General features: G+C 35.5%; 5 protein-coding genes and 1 pseudogene across 12 annotated transcripts; 4 read left to right on the forward strand and 2 right to left on the reverse strand.

The window, feature by feature from the left end:
- Positions 1-2,326: 2,326 nt before the first annotated feature.
- Positions 2,327-6,240, forward strand: LOC107938119 (MLO-like protein 9). Its single transcript, XM_016871186.2, has 15 exons — positions 2,327-2,536; positions 2,645-2,702; positions 2,856-3,103; positions 3,285-3,401; positions 3,494-3,551; positions 3,699-3,790; positions 4,179-4,253; positions 4,338-4,426; positions 4,518-4,567; positions 4,670-4,710; positions 4,808-4,981; positions 5,101-5,136; positions 5,227-5,294; positions 5,442-5,502; positions 5,635-6,240. The coding sequence occupies exons 1-15, from the start codon at positions 2,408-2,410 to the stop codon at positions 5,893-5,895; spliced, it is 1,557 nt and encodes a 518-aa protein (XP_016726675.1). The 5' UTR covers positions 2,327-2,407; the 3' UTR covers positions 5,896-6,240.
- A 1,633-nt stretch (positions 6,241-7,873) lies between these two features.
- Positions 7,874-8,486, forward strand: LOC107938104 (uncharacterized). The gene has a single exon (XM_016871172.2). It carries the CDS (start codon positions 8,008-8,010, stop codon positions 8,332-8,334), a length of 327 nt encoding a protein of 108 aa, XP_016726661.1. The 5' UTR covers positions 7,874-8,007; the 3' UTR covers positions 8,335-8,486.
- A 1,508-nt stretch (positions 8,487-9,994) lies between these two features.
- Positions 9,995-14,102, reverse strand: LOC107938137 (probable alpha-amylase 2). 8 transcript variants are annotated; one of them, XM_016871207.1, is made up of 13 exons: positions 13,961-14,102; positions 13,707-13,789; positions 13,558-13,582; positions 13,065-13,102; positions 12,729-12,855; positions 12,397-12,623; positions 12,130-12,272; positions 11,926-12,038; positions 11,678-11,766; positions 11,301-11,423; positions 10,777-10,812; positions 10,429-10,527; positions 9,995-10,339 (listed from the first exon to the last, which is right to left on the reverse strand). In XM_016871207.1, the coding sequence occupies exons 2-13, from the start codon at positions 13,722-13,724 to the stop codon at positions 10,142-10,144; spliced, it is 1,236 nt and encodes a 411-aa protein (XP_016726696.1). In that variant the 5' UTR covers positions 13,725-13,789; positions 13,961-14,102; the 3' UTR covers positions 9,995-10,141. The 8 variants fall into 8 exon arrangements, with proteins under 8 accessions (XP_016726696.1, XP_016726698.1, XP_016726697.1 ...); XM_016871209.2 differs by having other exon boundaries at positions 13,707-13,817; XM_016871208.2 differs by having other exon boundaries at positions 13,707-13,822.
- A 343-nt stretch (positions 14,103-14,445) lies between these two features.
- On the forward strand, positions 14,446-15,854 carry LOC107938138 (F-box protein SKIP23-like; annotated as a pseudogene).
- Positions 15,855-17,374: 1,520 nt separating this feature from the next.
- On the forward strand, positions 17,375-18,166 carry LOC107938102 (uncharacterized). Its single transcript, XM_016871169.2, has one exon. The coding sequence runs from the start codon at positions 17,502-17,504 to the stop codon at positions 17,952-17,954; it is 453 nt and encodes a 150-aa protein (XP_016726658.1). The 5' UTR covers positions 17,375-17,501; the 3' UTR covers positions 17,955-18,166.
- Positions 18,167-18,367: 201 nt separating this feature from the next.
- LOC107938101 (calcium-dependent protein kinase 29) lies at positions 18,368-21,594 on the reverse strand. The gene is made up of 8 exons (XM_016871168.2): positions 20,700-21,594; positions 20,000-20,143; positions 19,759-19,911; positions 19,490-19,605; positions 19,143-19,313; positions 18,884-19,011; positions 18,695-18,794; positions 18,368-18,625 (listed from the first exon to the last, which is right to left on the reverse strand). The coding sequence occupies exons 1-8, from the start codon at positions 21,373-21,375 to the stop codon at positions 18,533-18,535; spliced, it is 1,581 nt and encodes a 526-aa protein (XP_016726657.1). The 5' UTR covers positions 21,376-21,594; the 3' UTR covers positions 18,368-18,532.
- Positions 21,595-22,018: the final 424 nt, after the last annotated feature.

Raw genomic sequence — 22,018 nt, forward strand, 5'->3', positions numbered from 1 at the left:
ACAACTATTTATTTACTCAGCATGATAAGCTATGATGGCAGTTAAACATAATAATTTTTAAAAGACAAGAGAATACACTTTAGAACTACACAAATCCATGAAAAGACATCCACCATAGTCAGTTGTCATATTCTACTTACAAAATACATGCCATAAAATCATAGAAATTAAGACGTGATCATTTTATTTATGCACAATGCAAACCTTACCCTAACAAGTAATGTGCACAATTATCTATGGCTTGGACTATAAATTTTACCGAGAGAAAAGTAGAGTAATACATGACGGCATCCTCAATGAAATGCTAACTATCAGGAATATAGGATCCATTATACGATGCTTTTTATTCTTATATGTTATATAAGGAAGGCCCCATAAGGAATTCAGACCCCGATGCCGACACAGTAAAAAGTCAACCTTGAAGTTAGCTACAATTTCAGTGATTACGCAAAGAAGCACAACCTCTAGTTTAACTAACCTTAAAATCAGAAGAATTTATAATATAAATTTTTTAACTAGGAATCCGAATTTCCTTGTCAATAATGCTTATATTGGTTCCTTCAGCTGTCTCTTCATTAGAAATGCTAGTAACAACTGAGGAAGATGTTCGTACTGGTGAACAGATGACATCAAATGGCTGCCTGTGATATACTCCAAAAGTGCAAGTGTCCCCTAGCTTTTCATATTCCTCGTCAGGAGTCGGTAGTTTCTCTTTCACCCATGGTTGTAGATCTTCATCAGCTTCCACAGCATATGTAAACCGCATGCCCCTCAAAGACTCCTTCCCAGCAATGCTCATATCTGCACATTCAGCAGCAATTACCATGGTGAGGCCTGTAGCAATTGAGGTTGCCTTGCTAGTAGGGGGATCAATGGAAACTAGTGACTCTACATTACCTACGCCAAGATTGGATGACTCCCCTGGTTTTCTTCGCCCATATTCTTCAATGTGTTCAGATTGTTTATGACAAGCCTCATGACTAATGCTCTGCAAATTATCTGCTGAAACAATAACCACTTCATTTCGAAATGTTTCTGGAACAGTTTCACATGTATCACTGACTTGGTCATATTCATCCAAGTGATCACAATCATCTTTGTATTCAAACTCTCCTGGTTAAGTATAGCAGGGGAGCTCATCCATTGTGCAAACTTTAACTTTCATCTGCTCTGGCAAGCTTGGGCAACTAGCAGAATGAGTTGTGTATTTGGTTGAGAAGTAGTTTACGGTGATGTTCAAGCTGATCAAACAACAATATAACACATTGGTTAACCAACTATTGACCTAAACAAAACAGGATTTATGAGGGATAAAAGTATATACCTCTACCAGACAGGGAGGGTGAGCATCGTATATGCAAGTTTGATCTTATTGGTGACACCAGAGAAGGATTTAAAAGTTGCAGCTGCTTGCCTCACGGCCACGGATTCTTGAGGATGCTGCCAGGCCCACTCAAACTGCAGGCATCAACCCATCAGAAAACATTTATATATTAGTAACAAACCATGAGTCAAACAGTTATTGGAAGTATTACGTTTAATAAAATCAATAAGCTCAGAAAATTTTAGGCTTTTGAGTTTCTAAAAAAGTTAAAAAAAATTGTTTTCATCTGTGTATAATCTAGAAATTTTATATATCATATAAATACAATAGTTTAAGATATTATTTTACCAAATAAAACATTGAATTAAAAAATATATAAAATAATATAAAATTATCTATGAAATCAATTATAAAATTAAATTTATATAAAATTATAAAACACTTTTAATATATTTTAATTTATACATATAACGTACAACGGGATAAGATAACTAAGGAAACGTTATTTAAAACTAAGAATTAATCTTAAATTAAAATGAAGTTAATTTTTTGTTTTAAAGTGTGAATGTGAGGATGAGGAGGGAAGATGGTGTAGGTGATAAATAGTAACAAAATTCCGAGATGCAAGGCATTAATAGGGTGAAGATTAGGAGTGTAGAGAGAGGCTAGAGGGGCCGTGCCATATGAGGAAATTTTAAATTTGGGTTAGTAGTAAATGTCATCTCCGTATTTGGAAAATCTTTGGATGAACAACCGCCACTTGTCAATGTCAATACTGTTGGTGCTACCAAAAAACGAATGAATCCTCATTAATTAATTAACCACCTTAGTTGCAGACCGCATTCAAGTCTCCATGTCAAAGTCAATTTATAATTTCTTGATTTTAGGATGAAACTTAATTTGGCCTTTAGTTTACGATAAAGCTGCTGAATATATGCATGCATGTTTGATTAACTTTTTTAATTTTTCTTTTCTTATCTTTTTCTTTTCATTTGAATTTAGTTATTTATAAATAAATCATCGTATTATTTTTGAATAATTAATAAATAATTTTAAAATTATAATAAAAAATAATATTTATTAATGGCGGGAGGAGCAAGCCCCGGTGCGAGAGAGCTTGATCAGACGCCCACCTGGGCTGTGGCTCTTGTTGTGGCTGTCATCATTATGATTTCAATAGCTCTGGAAAAGGTTCTTCATTCAGTTGGGGAGGTATATAATCTCATTTTTCTCCTTTTTTTTGCTTTTGTTTTATTCATACAGTTCTTTTTTTCGTTAATTAGAAAAAGTTGTATATCATATGAGATTTCATTATTGCAGCTGTTTGAACATAAAAAAAAGGAGGCTTTATATGAGGCTCTTCAAAAAGTTAAAGGCGGTAAAATCACCTCTGATCGAAATATTTTTACAACATTTCTTCTCAAAACTCACAATTGATTTCTACATGGCAGCTTCTGCTACAGCGTTATTATTAATATTCTCGTCCATGATAAATATACTAGTTGTTTTATAAATTTTTCTTTGGTTGCAGAACTTATGGTTTTGGGATTTATTTCTCTGCTTCTGACATTCGGGCAGAGCTATATCTCCAAAATCTGTATTCCAGAGAGGCTTGCGGATACAATGTTATTTTGCCCCAGAAAACATCACCATTCCCATCACGGTCATCAAGAAAGCGGAGGTGGACATCATCGGAGACTGTTTTCATATGATGACGACGATGACGATGATGTGCGTAGATTTTTAGGAGGTGATGGTGGCGGTCCAGCGTGCAAGCTCGTAAGTAGTTACATCTTGAATGATATTTAATGCTTACTTATAAGACCTATGCATTATTGTTTGATGATCACAAATTATATACATTTTATTGGAATTTCATTTCTCAACATCAACTAAAATACAACAAAATAACAAAAGGACTTTGTGACTAAAGCAGCTATAAATGATGTTATTATTGTAGGGGCACGTGCCACTTATATCAGTGCATGGATTACATCAGTTGCACATTTTCATATTCTTTTTGGCAGTTTTTCATGTGGCATATGGTGCCACGACAATGATGCTGGGAAGATTAAAGGTGGCTATATATCCTTCAGTTTCTAAACCCCATTCATTTATGATAGATGGAGTATACGTGTGTTCATGAATCTCGTACCATATGCATTGCAGACACGAGCCTGGAAGGACTGGGAGCGGGAGTGTGTCAATAGTGTTACTGAACTCAACAGTATAATATCGCTTAATCATCAGTTTCTTAATAATTAAGGCGCAGTTTTTCTAAATTAATATACATTCCCACTTAATTCATTGATGCCTCGTCATGTTTTAATTTCTTCACATGTTCACTAATTTGGCTACTTGCTTGCTAATTTAGATCCTTCAAGATTTAGGCTCACTCATGAGACATCATTTGTAAGAGACCACACCAGAGGAGCTTGGACAAAAACAAAATTCTCCTTTTATTTTGTAAGGATTAATATATGTTTTCAACTCTTCATTTTTTATTTTTTTAAATAAAATAAACGCTGCTGTCAGTAAAATTATTGGAGTGAAATTTCTCACTAGAATGATTCATGAATACAATAAAATTCTAAATTATCTTCAACATTATTATATAATTATTTATTTGATATATATAGTATAATATTGAGTGTCAAAGCAGTAGTAATTGTATTTTGGTTTTCTAATAATCTGGTGCCAATACCATTCCTTTATTACTATCAAAATGACTCTTCCCACGGCCAAGGATGAGAATTGAGAGGCTCCTTATTATGTACGAACTTGAGACTAGCTTAAAGCCAAGCTTTCTGGTTGTAACTACACTTATTCAAAGGAATGAATGAACTTTTTCCAGGTATGCATGTGGCGACAATTCTTCAGGTCTGTTCGCAAGGCCGATTATTGTACAATGCGTCACGGATTCGTCAGTGTGAGTTTCCTCTCTGGAACATCTTTTGTTATTTATTTCCATTATCTGCAGTAGCAATTACAGTAACTCAATTATTGCCTTCAGGTTCATTTAACACCTGGAAGTAAGTTTGACTTTCAAAAATATATCAAAAAATCATTAGAGGATGACTTCAAGGTGGTCGTCGGAATTACGTGAGTTTTTTTTTTTTCGGAGGGGCGGTGGATTTTGGTTCAATTAGTAATTCTCTAGATCTTCTACTAATAATACCCGTGGTGCCTGCAGTCCGGCATTGTGGGCTTCAGCAGTCGTCTTTCTCCTTATGGATGTCCATGGTTAATTCCTTTCTATTACCTTGTCTTTTTCCCCTAGTTATTTGCGTTATTCCTCTTATTCTAATATATATATACACATATATTCTTGTTTTATGTTTTCAGGCTGGCATGTTATGACTATCATATCCATGATTCCTTTAATAGTAAGATATTGTTCAGGAAAACTCAATTTCCATATGATTATCTGATTTATGTACTATGTTATATGCAAATGATTAACCATTCAACCTTTTTTAAAAGGTAACTTTAGCAGTTGGAACCAAGCTTCAAGCTATTATAGCACGAATGGCACTTGAAATAGTAGAAAAACACGCTGTTATACAAGGGATGCCTCTCGTGCAAGTCTCTGACCAGCATTTTTGGTTTGGTTGGCCTCCGTTAGTCCTTCATCTTATCCACTTTGTGTTGTTTCAGGTATTTTACGGCCCTCTTCGTCCAAACAAGAATAAACCATATGATGGTTTTCTCCACCGTTGAATATTAATTATCAATGTTTATATTCTGACATTCTTTACTATATGTTTCATCTCCAGAATGCATTCGAGATCACATATTTCTTTTGGATATGGGTAATGTTTTTGTTCTCTTTACCTTCTTCATATTTCAATAATGCCTAGAAGAAGTGGAATGTTTCTAGTTAATGATTCCTCCTAATGCAGTACGAGTTCGGCCTAAGGTCATGCTTTCATCAGGATTTTACACTTATTACTATAAGAGTTTGTCTTGGGTAAGTCTTGCTTGTCTCTGAAAATAAACATTGGGTGGGTTTATTCATAGGATTGGGTTATGAAAGGGTTTTGGCAGGCACTTTCTCCATATCATATGTGTATATTGTTGCACTTGCACATTATGATCGATGGTGAATGTTTGACAGGGTAGTAGTCCAGTTCATTTGCAGCTACATCACACTTCCACTCTATGCGCTTGTTACTCAGGTAAACTCTCCAATCCCTAGTAATAGACTGGAGCTCCAAGACAAGTTGTGGATATGGACTAATTAGCGATCCATAACAACAACCAACCAGTCCTAACTACTGACTCGCTGCTTGTGCATGATTAATTTTCAGATGGGATCAACCATGAAGAGGTCAATCTTTGATGAACAAACTAACAAAGCCCTAAAGCAGTGGCACAAGAAGGCTGCCCAGAAGAAAGCTGAAGCCCCTCCTCGTTCAAAAATGCCGGGGGATGATTCCTCTGACAATACTAGAAGACATGATGGTGATTCCGATCATCGGGATGTCACCGTTGAAGCGCAGCCTAATCGGACCCAAAACAACAACAATAACAATAACAAAAATAATGTTGACCTTCTAACTGGACCATGATCATGATGTGAAACAACAGGGGACTCATATAGGAACTCGATTTTAAGCAAGGAATTTTGATACTCGACAAGCATTAGGCCACAACAACTACCTCCTAGATTAGAGATGGATGCGATGCAACTCAAACTGCCTTTTTTTTTTCCTTTAATTTAATTAATTGATTAATTTGATTGTAACTACTGTAACTAGTGGGTGCGTGCAGCTAGCTTGTTCTAATGTCATACCCTTCATCGTTTTTACATATAATATTGTTATGCAACTCAATTAATTACTTTCTCAAAACAAAACTCAATTAATTACTTGTAATTATGAAATTTTATTATTATGTTAAGCGTCATTTTTCAATTTTCATCTCTTTGTATATGATAACTTATTGAAAATTTGCGTTTTATTTTTAAATGCCTTTGATAATAATTATTAAATTTTTAATTAATACATTTTTCAATAAAAGGGTTAAATATGATAATCTTTTTTTTTCAAAAAATATTTGAAATACGAGTTTTTTATAAAATAAAATAATGTAATTATTATATTATTTTTTCCCAAAACTATTCAAAATAATATAAAATCTTATATTTATAAAATTAAAATTAAAGATAAATTTCAATGTTATTAAATAATATAATTTTATTCAATAATCAATTTATACTAATATACAAAACCAGTTTATAATATAAATTTCATATTTATAAATTTTAGTACTAAAAACTCAACAATTAATTTTTTTAATACTTAATCTTTCTAATCATCAAAAAAAATTAATTAGGATAGACCTTCTCTTTAGAGTCCAAAAAATATCCAGGTCCCATTAATGAATGTTAGAATTTATAAAATAAATCTATAATATAACTTAATAAACCAAGATTTGTCATGCCAAATCATTAAGAATAAATCAAGAACAAAACTAAATGCAGAAGCGTACCTGAATCCATGGAATCCTTGAAATTTTCTGAGCCTGATCTTCCAAATTAGCACACAAGAAATTCAGAGAATATCTGCTCTCTCTTTCCTAATGATGGGATATTAAAAAAGATATATTGTGTATAATTTGGGGACCATAACCCTAATATTTATAACCTTAGCATATTAGTTCTAATCAAATTCTAATTAGCCCATCATTAATTAGAATTTGATTAGAAGAGTATCTACACATATTTGACCCATAATTTATTTAATAATTAAAAGCCCAATAAAATTCTAACCAAATTAGATTACTTTTAATTTGGGCTAACCTATAAATAATAACATGTAATTATCCTTATTATATATGTGATGTCTAAATTTCCTAACAATGAATTCGATAGTCATATAATCATCTATCCAAACGATGTCATTTTTTATTCGATCTTTAGATTTCTCCCTTTCTTTTGCTGTGCTCATTAGGTTTCCTTGAATGTATGAGAACTTATTGACTCGTCATGGCTCATAGTATTACCATCAAGGGGATCATCCTCTCATAATTTAACTTTTTTTTTTCACTCTCCCCATCTTGGGTAGCAGCAAAACAATCTAAACATTGAAAATGGGGATTCGGCAAAGGCGCAACTTTATTTGAAAATAAAATTTTTAGGGTAAATTTAATACTCATTAGTGTTGAAGTTTGTTTAAGTGCTGATTCTCTTGGAACACTAAAAATGACATAATCTATATGTACTTAATCTTCAAATGTTCCAAAAATCAAGTGGCATGAATCCGTTGAAATTAACACCAAACTAATATCAGCATCCATGAAGTATACTCCAAATAAATAAAAAACCATATTTTGAAAAAAAATCCTAAAAATATATTTTATATTTCTGAACTGTTACAATATTCCAATAAAGAAAGCCCATTACAGTCATTGAAAGTGCAAGATACAGGGCCGCATTTTAGTTTTACTCCGGAAAAGAGCAAAAGTCATCGAGGCCCCATAGGAATCACAGATGGTAAGTGGCCCAAAGTTGATAGGGCGTACATACATCATACATGGCTATATGGCTATAGGAATAAGATGTGCAAGTGTAAAGATCATAGACAACGTTGGTTAAATTCCCGTCTTCTTACGCTATTTCGAGTGCCACATTTCCCGACAGAGATTTGGATCGATTTATTGCTTTAGCATCGGCTACAGCCATGGCTTCGTCGGCACCACCAGAGTCGTCCTCCACCGTCCAAAATGCAAGGAAGCCGCTTGGATTTATGAAAAACGCAGTGAAATACAAACACAACTTCATTCAGTTCTTCGCGATGACCGGGATTTTGCTTTTGAGCGTCCGATCTTTGGGCCAGAAGTACCGCATCCACGACCTCCAGGAGGATACAGCAGCTCTCAAGCAAGAGCAACAATCTCTTAATGATCGGATGAGCAACATAAAACGTGGCCTCCTCCACGAGGCCTCTCTCGAGCCCTCTGGACGCTTTGCCTCACGCCTCCGCCTCCTCTTTGGTGACGATAATTAGACTCTTCTGATCCTACTGTCTAGTATTTTCCTTGATAATATCATATCTTTAGTGTCTCCACCTTACGTCAAGAGAATGCACTGAAATTTTAGGTTTTTAAATTTTGCACTTTTGCTCTTTGCGTAATAATATATATTTAGAATTTTCCTGAATCATTTCAAAGAAAGTAATCGTTCTTGAATTTTCGAAATGCTCTTTGCTTTCCTTATGTTTATGTTTCTGGTTGGGTTTATCTGAGAAAAGAATTTTGATTAAATTTATTTTGATTGGTGTTTCAGCTGGTCTCCTTGTTTGTAATCGAATTTAGCACTTTAATTTTAAGTGTTTATTCATTGAGCTAAGTAGAAATGATATTATGGTTTGTGTATATTGCAGCACGTTAATATCTATTGTTTATCCATTAAGTTGAATTGAAGTGTTATATAGTTGTGGCACATGAAATTTAATTTTGTTTCTGTAATATGCCATGTTTTGCTCCCAATTATAAGCAAGGAGTAATGCATTTAAAGTTTCCATAGTTGAAAATTATGAGGTTTGGGAACATTTTCATTTCTTAATGTCAATAAAGCACTTCAAATGAACCTAGGATCATAGAGAAGTATTTGTTTCATCTACTGAGCAACTGCAACTGCATTGTTCTGTATCATCGAGGAACTGCTCTCTCATGGTTGCTTATGTTGAACAATTGTCTAAGCATATGTAAGATTCACACATAGTTGAATTGGTTAACTGCATTGTGGAGGTTTTAGACTCATAGGTATCACTTGAATTTCTAATGATCCTGTAAGCATCAATCCTGGCTCAAAATGGGCTTGAAAAGGATGTCGGCTTATGATTGTTTCCTACGTTTTCTCTTGGTTACTGCCTCTTGTAGTTCTTATCCTGGTAACAGGTTTTATTGTTATTCCTGGGTAATAAAATTTCAAATATAAAAAAAAAATGGCTTTGTCTTATAATCAGTTGTGCATATTGGAGCTTCAAGCTGGGACGTGCGTAGAATAATTTGTTAGATGTTCAACATAATAAAGAAATGCGTTCTGTATATGTTGATTATGATTGTAGAAAAAGGGGGACGAATTCATCTATTGTGTATTAATGTAAGTAGTTATATTTTCTTAAAGAAAAAAAATGCTAGGAAATAAGGAATTGTGATTATAAGAGATTGTTATACTTCCTTAGTCATTACAATTTTTTTTGCAATTACTCCATGATGTTTTATACTTTTAATGTTTTTGTGCCTTACATTAAGCTAAGGAATTGTAATTACAAGAGATTGTTATACTACCTTAGTCTTTACAAATTTTTTTTATACAATTAAACCGTGATGATCAAACATATCTTTACATTAAGCTTAGACCATTTAAATTTCAATTCAAGTTGTGGGTTTGCACAAAATCCATGAATCTTATTATATGTGTGGTTCATTCTAAAAAAATAGAGCAAGAACGAAATAACTATGGTTAATGTAGTAATGGAGAGGTATTATGTTGTTTAATTGATTGAAAGGAATGAACAAATAATATTATTACTCAAGTAAAATAATATAGGTTAAGAATAAACAAAAGTTAACAAATTTAACCTTAAATTAAAAGTACTTATTATTTATATGATTAATTAATATCTTGCTATTTCTTAAATACATTATATAACTTACTAATTATTTTTATAATCACAATACAATTATTATTAAAATAATATTTACAAATATTTGTAATAGTTAATATTTAACTCTTAAAAGTATCAAAGTACATATTATAATATAAATAAAATATCATTTGCCTTGTTTATTATTAAGAAGGTATATGAATCACTGCTGCTTTTGCCAAATTGCGTATCTTTGTCCGCTCGTTGCTAGTGTCCACTCTCTGTCTGAAGGAGACCATGAACCGTCCCCAATCTTTATGCATATTTTGTCTCCAATAACTGCGGAATAGAGGTTGTCTTTGGCCTCTAGAATCCTGACAGAGGACCGGCTGTGAATTTCTCCGCTCCTCCGTATCTCCATCTGTACACAAGATTCAGAAGCCTTATTTTCTTGGAAAACCAAACTAACACGTACATACGTACGTACATGGAAATGGTCACGTAGCATACCAATTTAACAATTTGTTCGTGCACGGAATCATCCCCATCATAAAAGTGATCATAAAACACTGTGGGCGTTCCCGGATGTGTAAGTATATATGAATAACCCTGCAGGAAAACATGGAACCATAATAACTCAAACAAATACCAAACCAAGAAACACATGTTTTCAACAGCTTTCAGGCCAAAGAATGAAACTTGAAACAGTACTTTTTGTAATAAAATTAATACTCATAAAACATTGAAAAGGTTAATGGAATAAATTTAAAAAAAAAGTCATCTGGAACCCTTCGATAGAAAACTTTGATGCAAGTTATCTAGTGCTGTTGCAAATCTGCAACCAATAGCATCTCGTACCTCCATAATATGATTCGAGGGGAAAGGCCAATGAGCCTGCAAGAATAAAACAATTGGCAGGGTCAGTAGATTCCAGATGAATTGCAAACAAATTTACAGAACTGGACAAATGCATCTTACTGAAAATGTTCAGCAGAATACATTCTACAATACAATTCAGGTTTACCGCTCCTAGGAGTGACCCTCAACCCTTTATACTTAAAAGGCAAATCAAAATGTCCCTTTAGTACTAAGTTTCTAACAACTTCCAATCTATTTAGACAAAAGCATATCAAGAGAATATACATGGTTTCTGTTACTTAGGTGATTTTAAATTGGAAGGACTTCATTTAATGGCATTTGAAATAGACTATAATACAGCCCTGCCAAAAGCAAACTTGAAAAAGTGGGATCCCAAAATAAAGACCCAAGAGTATCAGTATACAAAAGCTGCAAGTCATAAGCAGGAATTACTACTTGCTCCTATGTTATCTTCACAGCCATCAAAGTCAACAGTTGCGATAAATCAAGAATTTCTCTAGTACCTGGGTTGAGCCTGTGTCATGGTTATCGATAAATGTGACAGCCCTAGAAGGCCACCACCCCATTACACCTGGAGGCTTCCCTTGAGGGTCACGCAAGCGCCAGAACTGCCCCTTCACAGCTTCCTGCATTGTTACAACCAAGTAAATATCAAAAGAAATTGAAAGAAAAAAAAATCCCATTTCATATGGAATCAAAAAGTAACATTACATAGTGGCAGGTCTTAAACAGGGGAGAAGGTGAAGAAGAAATCTAAACAAAGATGAAACAGTGCCTGTTTAAGACGCTGGAATTATCATAATCAGAATATGGTGCTACATTAGACAAAAATGCCATTCCCATTCTCTTGGTAAGTGGTAGAATAATTTTTGGACTATACCTGAAGAATCCCCTTGGTTGTGAAGTCAAATGCACTTGAAAGCTGCCCCGTGGCATCAATCCAATTAATGATCCTCTGTCTATGGCTATCTACAGCAGAGGTTGTAAATATATTGTAATAATATGGACATGATAGAATACTTAACCAGTCAGCTCATAAACATATCGATCTCTAATTAAATGAAAAAGAAACTAGATTCTTTTATGGATGACCGATCTCAAGCACGAAAAACAGATTAAGCACATTACCTTGGTTATATTCTAACACAGATCCACTGTAGTTGCAAGAATCCCAATACTCCCCAACAGAAAATATAGGCTTTGCTGCTTCAATGTATTCTTTGACATATTTTGCTGAATAACTGGAGCAAACATTATAGCAACATGCACAATGAGATGGAAAGCAGATCATTTAGAGAAAACAATAATGTACAAGAAAAGTATTGTTATTACCCCCTTGCAAAATCAAAGCGAAAATCTTGAAAACCAACGCTACGTAACCACTGCAGCCACCCTATGATGTCCTTCCGAACAAAATGTTGGCTATGATCAATATTCGGAACCCCATGGAAGTTGTCTCCGGTGCTTTGATTACCCTGAACATATATGAAGGTTAGAAACTATCTTACAGTACAGTCTATATCCACATTGCACAAGGAAATATCATTTAAGGCCATGTAATATAAAACATCACAGAATGACTGCTATGAATATCCTTACTAATCCACCAGTGCAAGATGTGACAGCATGCTCATCCCATGCTAGTGGAATTCCATCATAACGGTTATACAGTCCTCCATGTCCTTGAGTAGTTCCAATACGATGATTGATTACTATGTCCGCCATTGCTCTAACTTTGTACTTCTTCAGTTTTTGGAGCAAAGCTTTCAATTGCTGCTCAGAGCCATATGAAGAACTGAGTAAATATAGGTTCTGGGGAAGATACCCTGCAATAAGACGAGGAAAACAGATACAAATATATACATCATGGTGAGGCATGCGCTTATCTGCTAAGAAACTAGCTCATGCTTTGAAAAAAATTTCTCTCTAACCTTCCGGTGAAAAAGAATTAATTGCTGGTGGCAACCATACAGATGTAAACCCAGATTTTGCAATGTCAGGAACTTTCTTTTCTAAGTTTTCCCACCAGTCATATTTATGGGACTCCCAGTTAAAACCCTGTTGAAAAATTTAAGCAACTTTTAAAATAGCTTCAGCCGTCAAACCTGAGTTCACTATGAAGAATTTTATTCTTCTATTTCACATACTACTGAGACAACCTCTTCCAGATACATAAAGAGATCGGTTCATTTAGTATACGAGCAACATTGTCAATAACAAAGTCTCCAAATTCCTGTAAGAGAAAATGATCAACAATGTAAATTTACCTGAAAAAGGATTTCCTTTCCCTTCCGCAACACAGCACCTAAAATTAAATCCCAAAGCACAATTAGAAGCAATTTTCTCTTCTAACTTGTTCCCCTTTACAACCCATTTGTAAGAATGAACACATTTTAAGATATCCACCAATGATATGATTGTAGTAGATAAATCCTCATAGTCCCTAACTGATATACCTTTAAAAGGTTGAGCATACTTCGTTAAATTTAGTTGAAATTGCTTTCCTTAATTTTTCTCTTATCAAAGTCAAGAAGCGTAACAAACCGAAGAAGCAAATTTTATTATAGTATTGGATACCTTCAGTTTATTATTAGTTTTGCTCTCTTTTATACAATAAACAAAAATAAAGAAACCTAATGAATTCGAGCTCTAAGTATCCATATCCTGGAACTTCAAAGTCCAAACAATCATTTCAGGACAGGACAACCAGATAAATTAAAGAAAAAGCAACACATACGCAAAGGGAAGATAACAGCGTACCAAGATCAGTGCTTTCCTCAACAGCCTGCAGTTCAATATAACGTGACATCAGAGGATACAATAGCCTTAAGTTAAACTAGAATAACTAACTAAAAGGGGAAAAAATGCCATCTTGAAATCTAACAGAGCAAGAATTGGAGGAAGACTACGTTGTTCCAGTTATCCATATGGAGTCAAGTTGTTGCTGCCCAAATTTGAGGCTGAATCGTGGAAAATGAAGCACTGAAAAACCCTGCAAGTAATAGTATAGAAAGCTAATTCTTTCCTTATAATATACACAAAGTGCAAGACTGTGAGTAATAGTATAGAAAGCTAATTCTTTCCTTAAAAATAGGTTGACGAGTAACAAGTTTGCAATTAATGCTGCAACGTAGAAAAGAAATTTAACAGGAAAGAGACTTACTAGAATTGAAGAGAAAGAAGATGGCAAGAAAAACTGAGGTCGCGATCCGATCGCGAACACCGTGGAATTGGAATGAGATTACGCTTTAAGGAGAACGGAAAAGGAAAATACTTCGAATTTGGCACGAAGAAAAAGGCTTTCTACAATGTTAAGAAATCGCTGTGTTTGAAAATATATAATATTTGGATGGCGGAGATGTGCTCCCACCTAGAAACGACAGTTCAACGGTTATGATTGGGGTAAGCTAGCTTAAGCGTTAAGTAGAGGCCTGGACCAATATCTAGGCTCTAAATCGATTGGTTCATTGAGAGCTTTTATGGCCCGGCTAGCCTAAGGCGAGCTTTTGACTTTTGCTAAAACGGGCAAAAATAAAATTCCTTATCCAAGAAGAAGATCGTATTCCCGGCCACCCATTGATAGCATTATTAGCAAAGAAGTAAGAGATCCGTGAGAGAATTTGTTTTCAGTTATCTCCATCGGACAAGATGGGCGTTGACTGGACCAAACTCCCGCCAGAACTCTTGGAATCCATCTCAGAGAACCTAAAACTCTACACCGATTACCTCAGTTTCCGGGCGGTGTGCCGCAACTGGCGATCCTCAACCCCTAAAACCCCGTCCCATCTCCCTCCCCAGCTCCCCTGGCTCATGCTCCCTCCTTCCCAGTCCTACCAATCCCTCCGAGCCTTCTACGACATTTCTACCAACAAACTCCGGTTCCTCTCCCTCCCCGAATCCTCCAACCCTAATAAGCGCCACTGCGGCTCTTCCCACGGCTGGCTCGTTGTCCTCGATGAATCCCCTTCCATTCTCCTCCTAAACCCCTCTCCCGCGCCAAACTCCACCTCCCTTCTCTCTCCTCTTTCCCCAACGTCCACAGCTTTAATTACTCCCACATCGGCAAGGAATATTCCCTCCGCTCCCCTTCTGGTGACCTTTACACTCGTAATTTGCGCCAAATGCGAGACTCCATTAAAAAAATTGTGCTTTCTGTCAATCCTTCCAAGGAGCTTCGTTTCGTGGCAATAGCGATTCTTAATCAAACCGGTGAGCTAGTTTACTGCAAAAACGGCGATGACTCTTGGCGCGTTATCCCAGGTGCACAATCCTATTCCGAGGATGTTATATATTGTGAGGGATTATTTTATGCTGTCGACAAACACGGAGGAATTGCAATTTGTGATGTTCGCGATGATTCGCCCAAGGTTTCCATTGTCCAAACGCGGACACAATTGGACGGTGATATGCAATATTTGATCAATTCTGGAGATGAACTGTTACTCATTACCCGTCACCTTGATCTTGAATTCAGTTTCGAACCTCATCAGTCCTATTTGGTCTATAGGACTAAGCGCTTCGAGGTTTCTAGGCTTGTTTGGAGTGGACCGCATTGGGAAAGAGTGAAAAGTTTGTATGATAAGATGGTTTTTATAGGTGAAAATTCTTCTTTATCGCTGTCAGCTTCGGATTTTACAGGCTGCATGGGGAATTGCATATATTTCACAGATGATTACTCTGAAAGTAACTATGATGGTTCTTCGGGGGAACATGATATTGGTATCTACAAGTTATGGGATGGGAGCATTGAGCCATTGCCGTGTTATCCTCAAAATTCTTTCTTTAGAATGGGTTGGCCTACACCACTTTGGGTTACACCTACTCCATGCTAATACGATAGCTTGAGTAGAATGCAAGTGCTTCCTTTGCTTTGCTTAGTTTTGAAATATCTGCATATAAAATGTTGTGGTCTTCTGTTGAATGCACGATGTTTTTATGTGCTGTTTAAGATGTTTGTATAGATATAAATCTCAGAAAGCTATTATTGCTTTTGTGAGACCTTATAGATTGTAATGACATTGTGTAATTTTATCTAAAATTGATTTCTTTGATAATAATATTCATGGACTATAGCATAGCATGAGCATCTATTTATGCTTGAATGGCTGTGATACTAAGGTTTGTAATAGGATGTGAAAGGTTAGAAATGGTAAAATATCTAGATAGTTGTTTTGGAAAATGAAGGCCTTAAAGGAAAGGCAAGATATGGGAATGTGAGCCCTTCAAAAATTACACAATACCTGAAACTTTGTGATGGGCAGAGGCCTAAACGAGGAAACGCTCTAGGTGCTTGCTATTAGCAGTTTAGCGCATAGAGTTCTGCAGTTAGAAGTTAGAACTAAAGCTACTATTTTCTCTCATCTCACATTTACTCTAAACAATGATTTTTTTGAAGCAAAAGAACAATTATTATGTAGCCATTAATGGGCAAGACTTTGAATAACCCCATTGGCCGACGATTTAGCCATACAAAGACAAATCCAGGGATCGGATATTAACTCTTATAATAAGAGCAAAACAACGGCTGTTAATAATAAACCCCGATAACTTCATAAACCTCCCCGTAAAGGGGATCAACGGCACGGAACACAAGACAGGCACAGTCAGCTCGCACCATACCTTGCTGAAACCATGATTTTTTTTGTTAACAATCTCTTCTGTATTTATGTATCATTCACTACCTAATATTCATTGAAAAAAAAATTAAAGTAGCAAAAAGAAAGATGAGGGCAGAGGTGAACATGGCTCAATGGAGAGCCGATCGTAATATTGGAATGAAGAAATGGAGTGTCCCTCACTCCAAGTGAAGTTCATAAGAAAATGTTTAGTAGTTAGGTGAACAATAGACAAATTTTGTGTCGTTATTCTGATGAGGTTCCACAAATAGTAACTAGATGCAACATTTAGGAGAGTTAGAAATAAGTGAATCTCAACTTTTATTTTAAGTAAAATTAGATAAATTTCATTACAATTTAAGCACTCAGCTAAAAATTACATTAGATGTCAAAGTTGTTCGCTTGCATGGACGACCATGTGTATTTTAAAAAGAAATTAAAAAAATGAAGTTCCAAAATTATTTCAAAAAATTCTCAATATTAAAAAATATGTTTCTTATAATTGTAATGTATTTTTATTAAAAATGTGAAAAATAAAACCATAAAAATCGTTAATATGTTCTAATACTACTCGCACAATTAAGTTAATTTTTAAGTTTTAGGTTTTTCATTTAAATTTTGAAGAGATCATCTCATAATTTTTGGATTTTTAAAAAATGGTTTTGTATTTTAAGAATTTTCTTTAGAAATTTGGAAAAATTTATCTAATCTTTTGAGTTCTTTTTAATTTTTTTATAAAATTAATGAGTTTTTTTTTATTTTGAAAAATAAAATTAAACTAATATGATATAAGATAAAAGAGTAACATGTCAACAATTAAAGGTTAGAAAGCTAATTTTCTCCAAATGAAATAATAAACATTAAAATGAACAAATGTATAAAGGTTGAGGGTTAAATTTACTATTATCCCTTAAAGTCCTAATGCTTAAAATTATATATGGATCAAAGCTTAGAATTACTTTGGGCCTGAAACAAAAACACCGACCGTATTCTCAATCGTGTGCTTACTGTCTTGTGCTGAAATCCACCATTTATGTTTTTGTCAAACGGCACGGAAAATAAGCTTGTGAGAGAAATAAAGTAAAAAGGATGATCGCATACCTACGAAGATGCCCAAGTTTAACCATCGTTTGTGGAAACAACGTTGTCTCCCTCCAGCGTTTTCTACACAATGGTCCGGACACCTTGGAAGAGCTTCTTAACAGACACCTAGTGAAGAAGGAGAAATCCCTAGATGATGAGGAAGAAGAATCGCTGAACCGACAGCGTCTCACCAGCACTCGACGAGAGGCGCTGGGTCTCTACCGCGACATCCTTCGAGCCACCCGATTCTTCATGTGGCCCGATTCTCGGGGCATTCTGTGGAGGGACATATTGAGAGAGAACGCGAGGAAGGAGTTCGAGGAAGCTCGCTTCGAGAAGGATCCGGAAGTTGTGACCCGATTGCTTATCGGTGGGCGTGATGCGGTTGAATCTGCATTGGAGAAGCTAGCCGAAAAGCAGAGGCATCAGATTCAGAAGGAGCGGGGAGATGGTCGGTGATGATTGATTCATTTCTTAACTTTCTCTGATTTTGAATTTGATTATCCTTTCAAGGAAGTACAAATATTGTTTGTAAGCTAAATTTTGTGTTTTGGTCTTATAATGCATCAACTTATGCGTTAGCCTTTTTCGATTGTAATTCCCGCATATCCAGAAGTTGGTTGATGAGAAAATTCAGAGGAAAAAGAAAAGGAAACCAAAGTTCGATTTTACTGCAGTGTTCGTTTGTATGTTGGCGTCGATTAAATCCTTTGCATTGCCTCCATAGCAGTTTGTTGAACTTGTAACCAAGCATAGCCTTGCCAATTAACAATAGAAGTTTATAATTTGGTGCCAAATTGGCAAATGCAAGTTAATCAACGACTCGTTTAGTCAATCAAATCCATTTAATATCAGCACTTAAACACCAGAAATCAATCCAATTATAATAATATTAGTAATAATGATTGTTATCCAATCCAATCCAAATAAACGAACTGAATTGTTTAGCTTCAGCATCACAACAACAGATGAGGAGTATTGAAGATCGAAATAAGTTTGCAACAAATGGAGCAGCCATTGCCAACTAAAGAAAGACCTTAGCTGTTCATATGTCTTTGCCAATTGCCATCCCCATCATGAGTTCCCCTTTTCATCATGGCTACAAATTCCTCGTAGTTGATCCTCCCATCCTGTCCAACAAATCATGTCAAGCACAAAAACCAACAAATTATTTTAAGTAAAAGAAGCAAACGAAAAACCTTATCAGTATCAACATCCTCAATGACTTCATCTATTGTAGCCTCATCTCCCATTCCGTACTGCGTCATAGCTTGTCTTAGTTCATCTCTTGTAATAAACCTGAATGAAAAGAAGAATAATAGGCAAAGACAATCAATCAAGTAATATAACGTTCAAAACTGAAAAAAGCAATAGTTCAATATACTAACCCACTGTTATCCTTGTCAAAGAACTGAAAAGCCTTGACTATATTTTCTTCCCTCTCAAGCCTATGTCGATGCATTGTTGCAGTTATGAATTCAATGTAATCAATGGTTCCACTATTGTCAACATCAGCCTGACAGAATGAGGTTTAGGCATTCAGAAGTTGCAGCTTGTTTCATTATTATGGAAATGATTACTATTATATATAAATAACAGAATTTGGATGGTGCAAGGAAGGGATTATATAATTGGATAAAATCTTACAGCATCCATAAGCTGCTTTATTTCAGTTTCAGTTAACTTAGATCCCAAGCGAGCTAATCCATCCCTGAGTTCTCCTAGTGTTATTGTACCACTTCCGTCAGTGTCGATGTTTTTGAACATCTGTTGCAAGCCCTTGATCTCTTCTTCCGTTGATAGGCTTTCTGCTATCACCTTCCACAAACCATATTCACAGACATAAATATCAGCTTGTGGGAACAAAAAACAGAGAAAAAGAAATTTGTGCTTTTATGGCCGAGTAAATTTATCATAGAATGATATCACAAACGCAACGAATATGGTAATGTGCTAGTTTCACAAGCGTGAAAAACTAGAGTCATAGGCCATACCTTCAATGCTAGTTTTTTGAGCTTGTTCATTACTCTGAACTGCTTCAACCTGCTAAGGACAGCACTATCAATAGGTTTGTCGGAAGCATCACCACCCTCCTTCAGCCATGGATGTTCTGGTTCATTTTCACAAAATGTAAACATTAGTGGCGCATATCTAACAATTGTGTTCTTCAGTAAGATGAACCAATGTTCAATGCTGTCAATCCAACTCTTCCCTTTTTTCATTATCTTGAAGGGTTTTGCCTACAGAAGCTTAATGTTTTTACCTAGAGCTTGGGCAGCAGTGATCCGTTTCGTAGGATCCCTTGTTAGCATCTTTCTGATGAGGTCCTTTGCACCTTCAGTTATAGATGGCCATGGCAAGCTTTTCAAGTCAAGATTACCTTCTAAAACCGCTTTAAATATTTCTTTCTCAGTCTCTGCAACAAAATTATTCAGCAACAGTTGAAGAGGTATCACAACCAAAAGAACGTATCCGAAAAATAAAATAAGTTTCCACGTACATACCACCCCAAAATGGAGGCACTCCACTAAGAAGAATGTATAAAATGACACCAGCACTCCACACATCTATCTCCTTGCCATATTTCCGGTTTAACACCTCTGGTGCAACATAGTATGCACTTCCAACAAGGTCCTTATACATTCTGCCTGAAATGTTACATAAACTTCAAGTGCTCAGTTGAGATTCATGATTACTTGGGAAAGAAATGCATCAATAGATTTGGAATTGAATGATCAAAGAGGTATTATTATGATGCATATAATAGGATTAGCCATGAACCTACCACCTTATCCCTACATATTAGCTTTTTCTTTTATGGTTCCGTCGTTTTTCTTACACTTGCCACTTACAAAAAGTTATCAATGACTTGGTTGACCGGTCGCCTTCTTCGTTTACTTGTTTTATTGACCAATGATTACATCTAGCAAGAATAACGTGCAGAGTCCGCTTCCAGTCTAATTCATGTTATTTTTATTGTTTTTAAGTTCTTATACTGAATAACACTTCAGTCAAATTTATCCATCTCCCTAGAGTATAATCGAAATGAAAAAAAAAAAACTCACAGTATAATTTGGAGTTACTGATCAAGGTATGATCATGTCTAACAACACCAAGTTTCATGACAGAAGCAAGCCCGATTGAGGGAGTGAAGCAAAAGCATATATGGTAATATCAAAGGGAAGCAACGGAAATAGAGCTAACCTTCCTCAATGAAGACGGAGAGTCCAAAATCTGTGGCTTTTATTGGAGAAATCTCATCCTTGCTGACCAGCAAAAAGTTTTCAGGTTTCAAGTCCCTATGCATAACCCCCATAAAATGACAGGCATTCACCACATTCACAACCTGTCGACAAATAGAAGCCGCTTGACGTTCTGAATAACTCCCTTTAGCTATGATCCGATCAAAAAGCTCGCCACCTGAGCACAGTTCCATCACCAAATGCACATTCTGCCTATCTTCATAAGCACCTTTGAATTCCACAATATTGGGTTGCCCTGTTAGGTGCTGCATTATCGAAGTCTCTCTTCTAACATCCTCTATGTCTCTGTCAGTGCGCAGTTTACGCCTTGAAATAGATTTGCAGGCGTATTTTCGCCCCGTTGCCTTTTCGGTGCAAAGATAAGTGATGCCAAACTGACCTCTCCCCAACTCTTTGTCAAGATCATAAATGGTGGTGACATCAACGTATGGTTTGAGCAAAATGGTTCCAATACCGGATGATGAAGTAGCTTTAGAAGAAGAAGGGTTAAAGTGTTGCGGGGTGGTTTTGGGGAATAGATGAGATGGACGAGGAGAAGACTCAGATGAGGAAGAGATTGGGATTTCATGAGAGTGAGATCTTCTCAAGCAAAATCCCAGAGATTGGCAGAGTCCCATAGATGGCTGTTGTGCTGTTTTCAAGTTTAGGCCTTTGGACAAGTTCGGTTTTGGTTTGATTGGATCGTTATGATATTGGTGCAGTGCAGGGGAGAATATTATTATTATAATATTAGAAGAATGGTTTAGGTTACACTTACTGCTGCTTTATTATGTTAGGTGCTTTGCTTTTGCCTCTGGGATTGTCTCGAGTATCATTCCTCATGGCTCACCTTTTTGTTTCCACTAACAACTCTGTTGTGCTTTGCTTGAGAGGGGGAAATAAGTAGGGGGCAAAGGGAGGGATAAAGTATACATGCCATGCTATTAGACGATTGATTACCGGCTAAATTCCGCTATTAGTCATTTTACTTGATGAAAGTTGTGAGTTTAGTTTTGTAACTTTTTAGTTGTTATACTTTTCAAATTTTAAAATTTCAATCATTCCCAAATAATAACTATTAAATTCATTAAGTTATATTATTTCTAAAATCTGATTAGGCAAGCATATTATCATATGTTTAATGCGATGTTAGCTTGTTATTTCCACGTATTAGTCATTAAAAATTTAGTTAATGGTTTAATGATTGTCATTTGTGTTAAAATTATAATTCAAAATTTGGAAAGTATAGGGACTTGGAATGATCCAATTGGAGAATATGGA

The sequence above is a fragment of the Gossypium hirsutum genome, chromosome A06 (genome assembly GCF_007990345.1).
Source record: "Gossypium hirsutum isolate 1008001.06 chromosome A06, Gossypium_hirsutum_v2.1, whole genome shotgun sequence".
Lineage (NCBI taxonomy): Eukaryota > Viridiplantae > Streptophyta > Magnoliopsida > Malvales > Malvaceae > Gossypium > Gossypium hirsutum.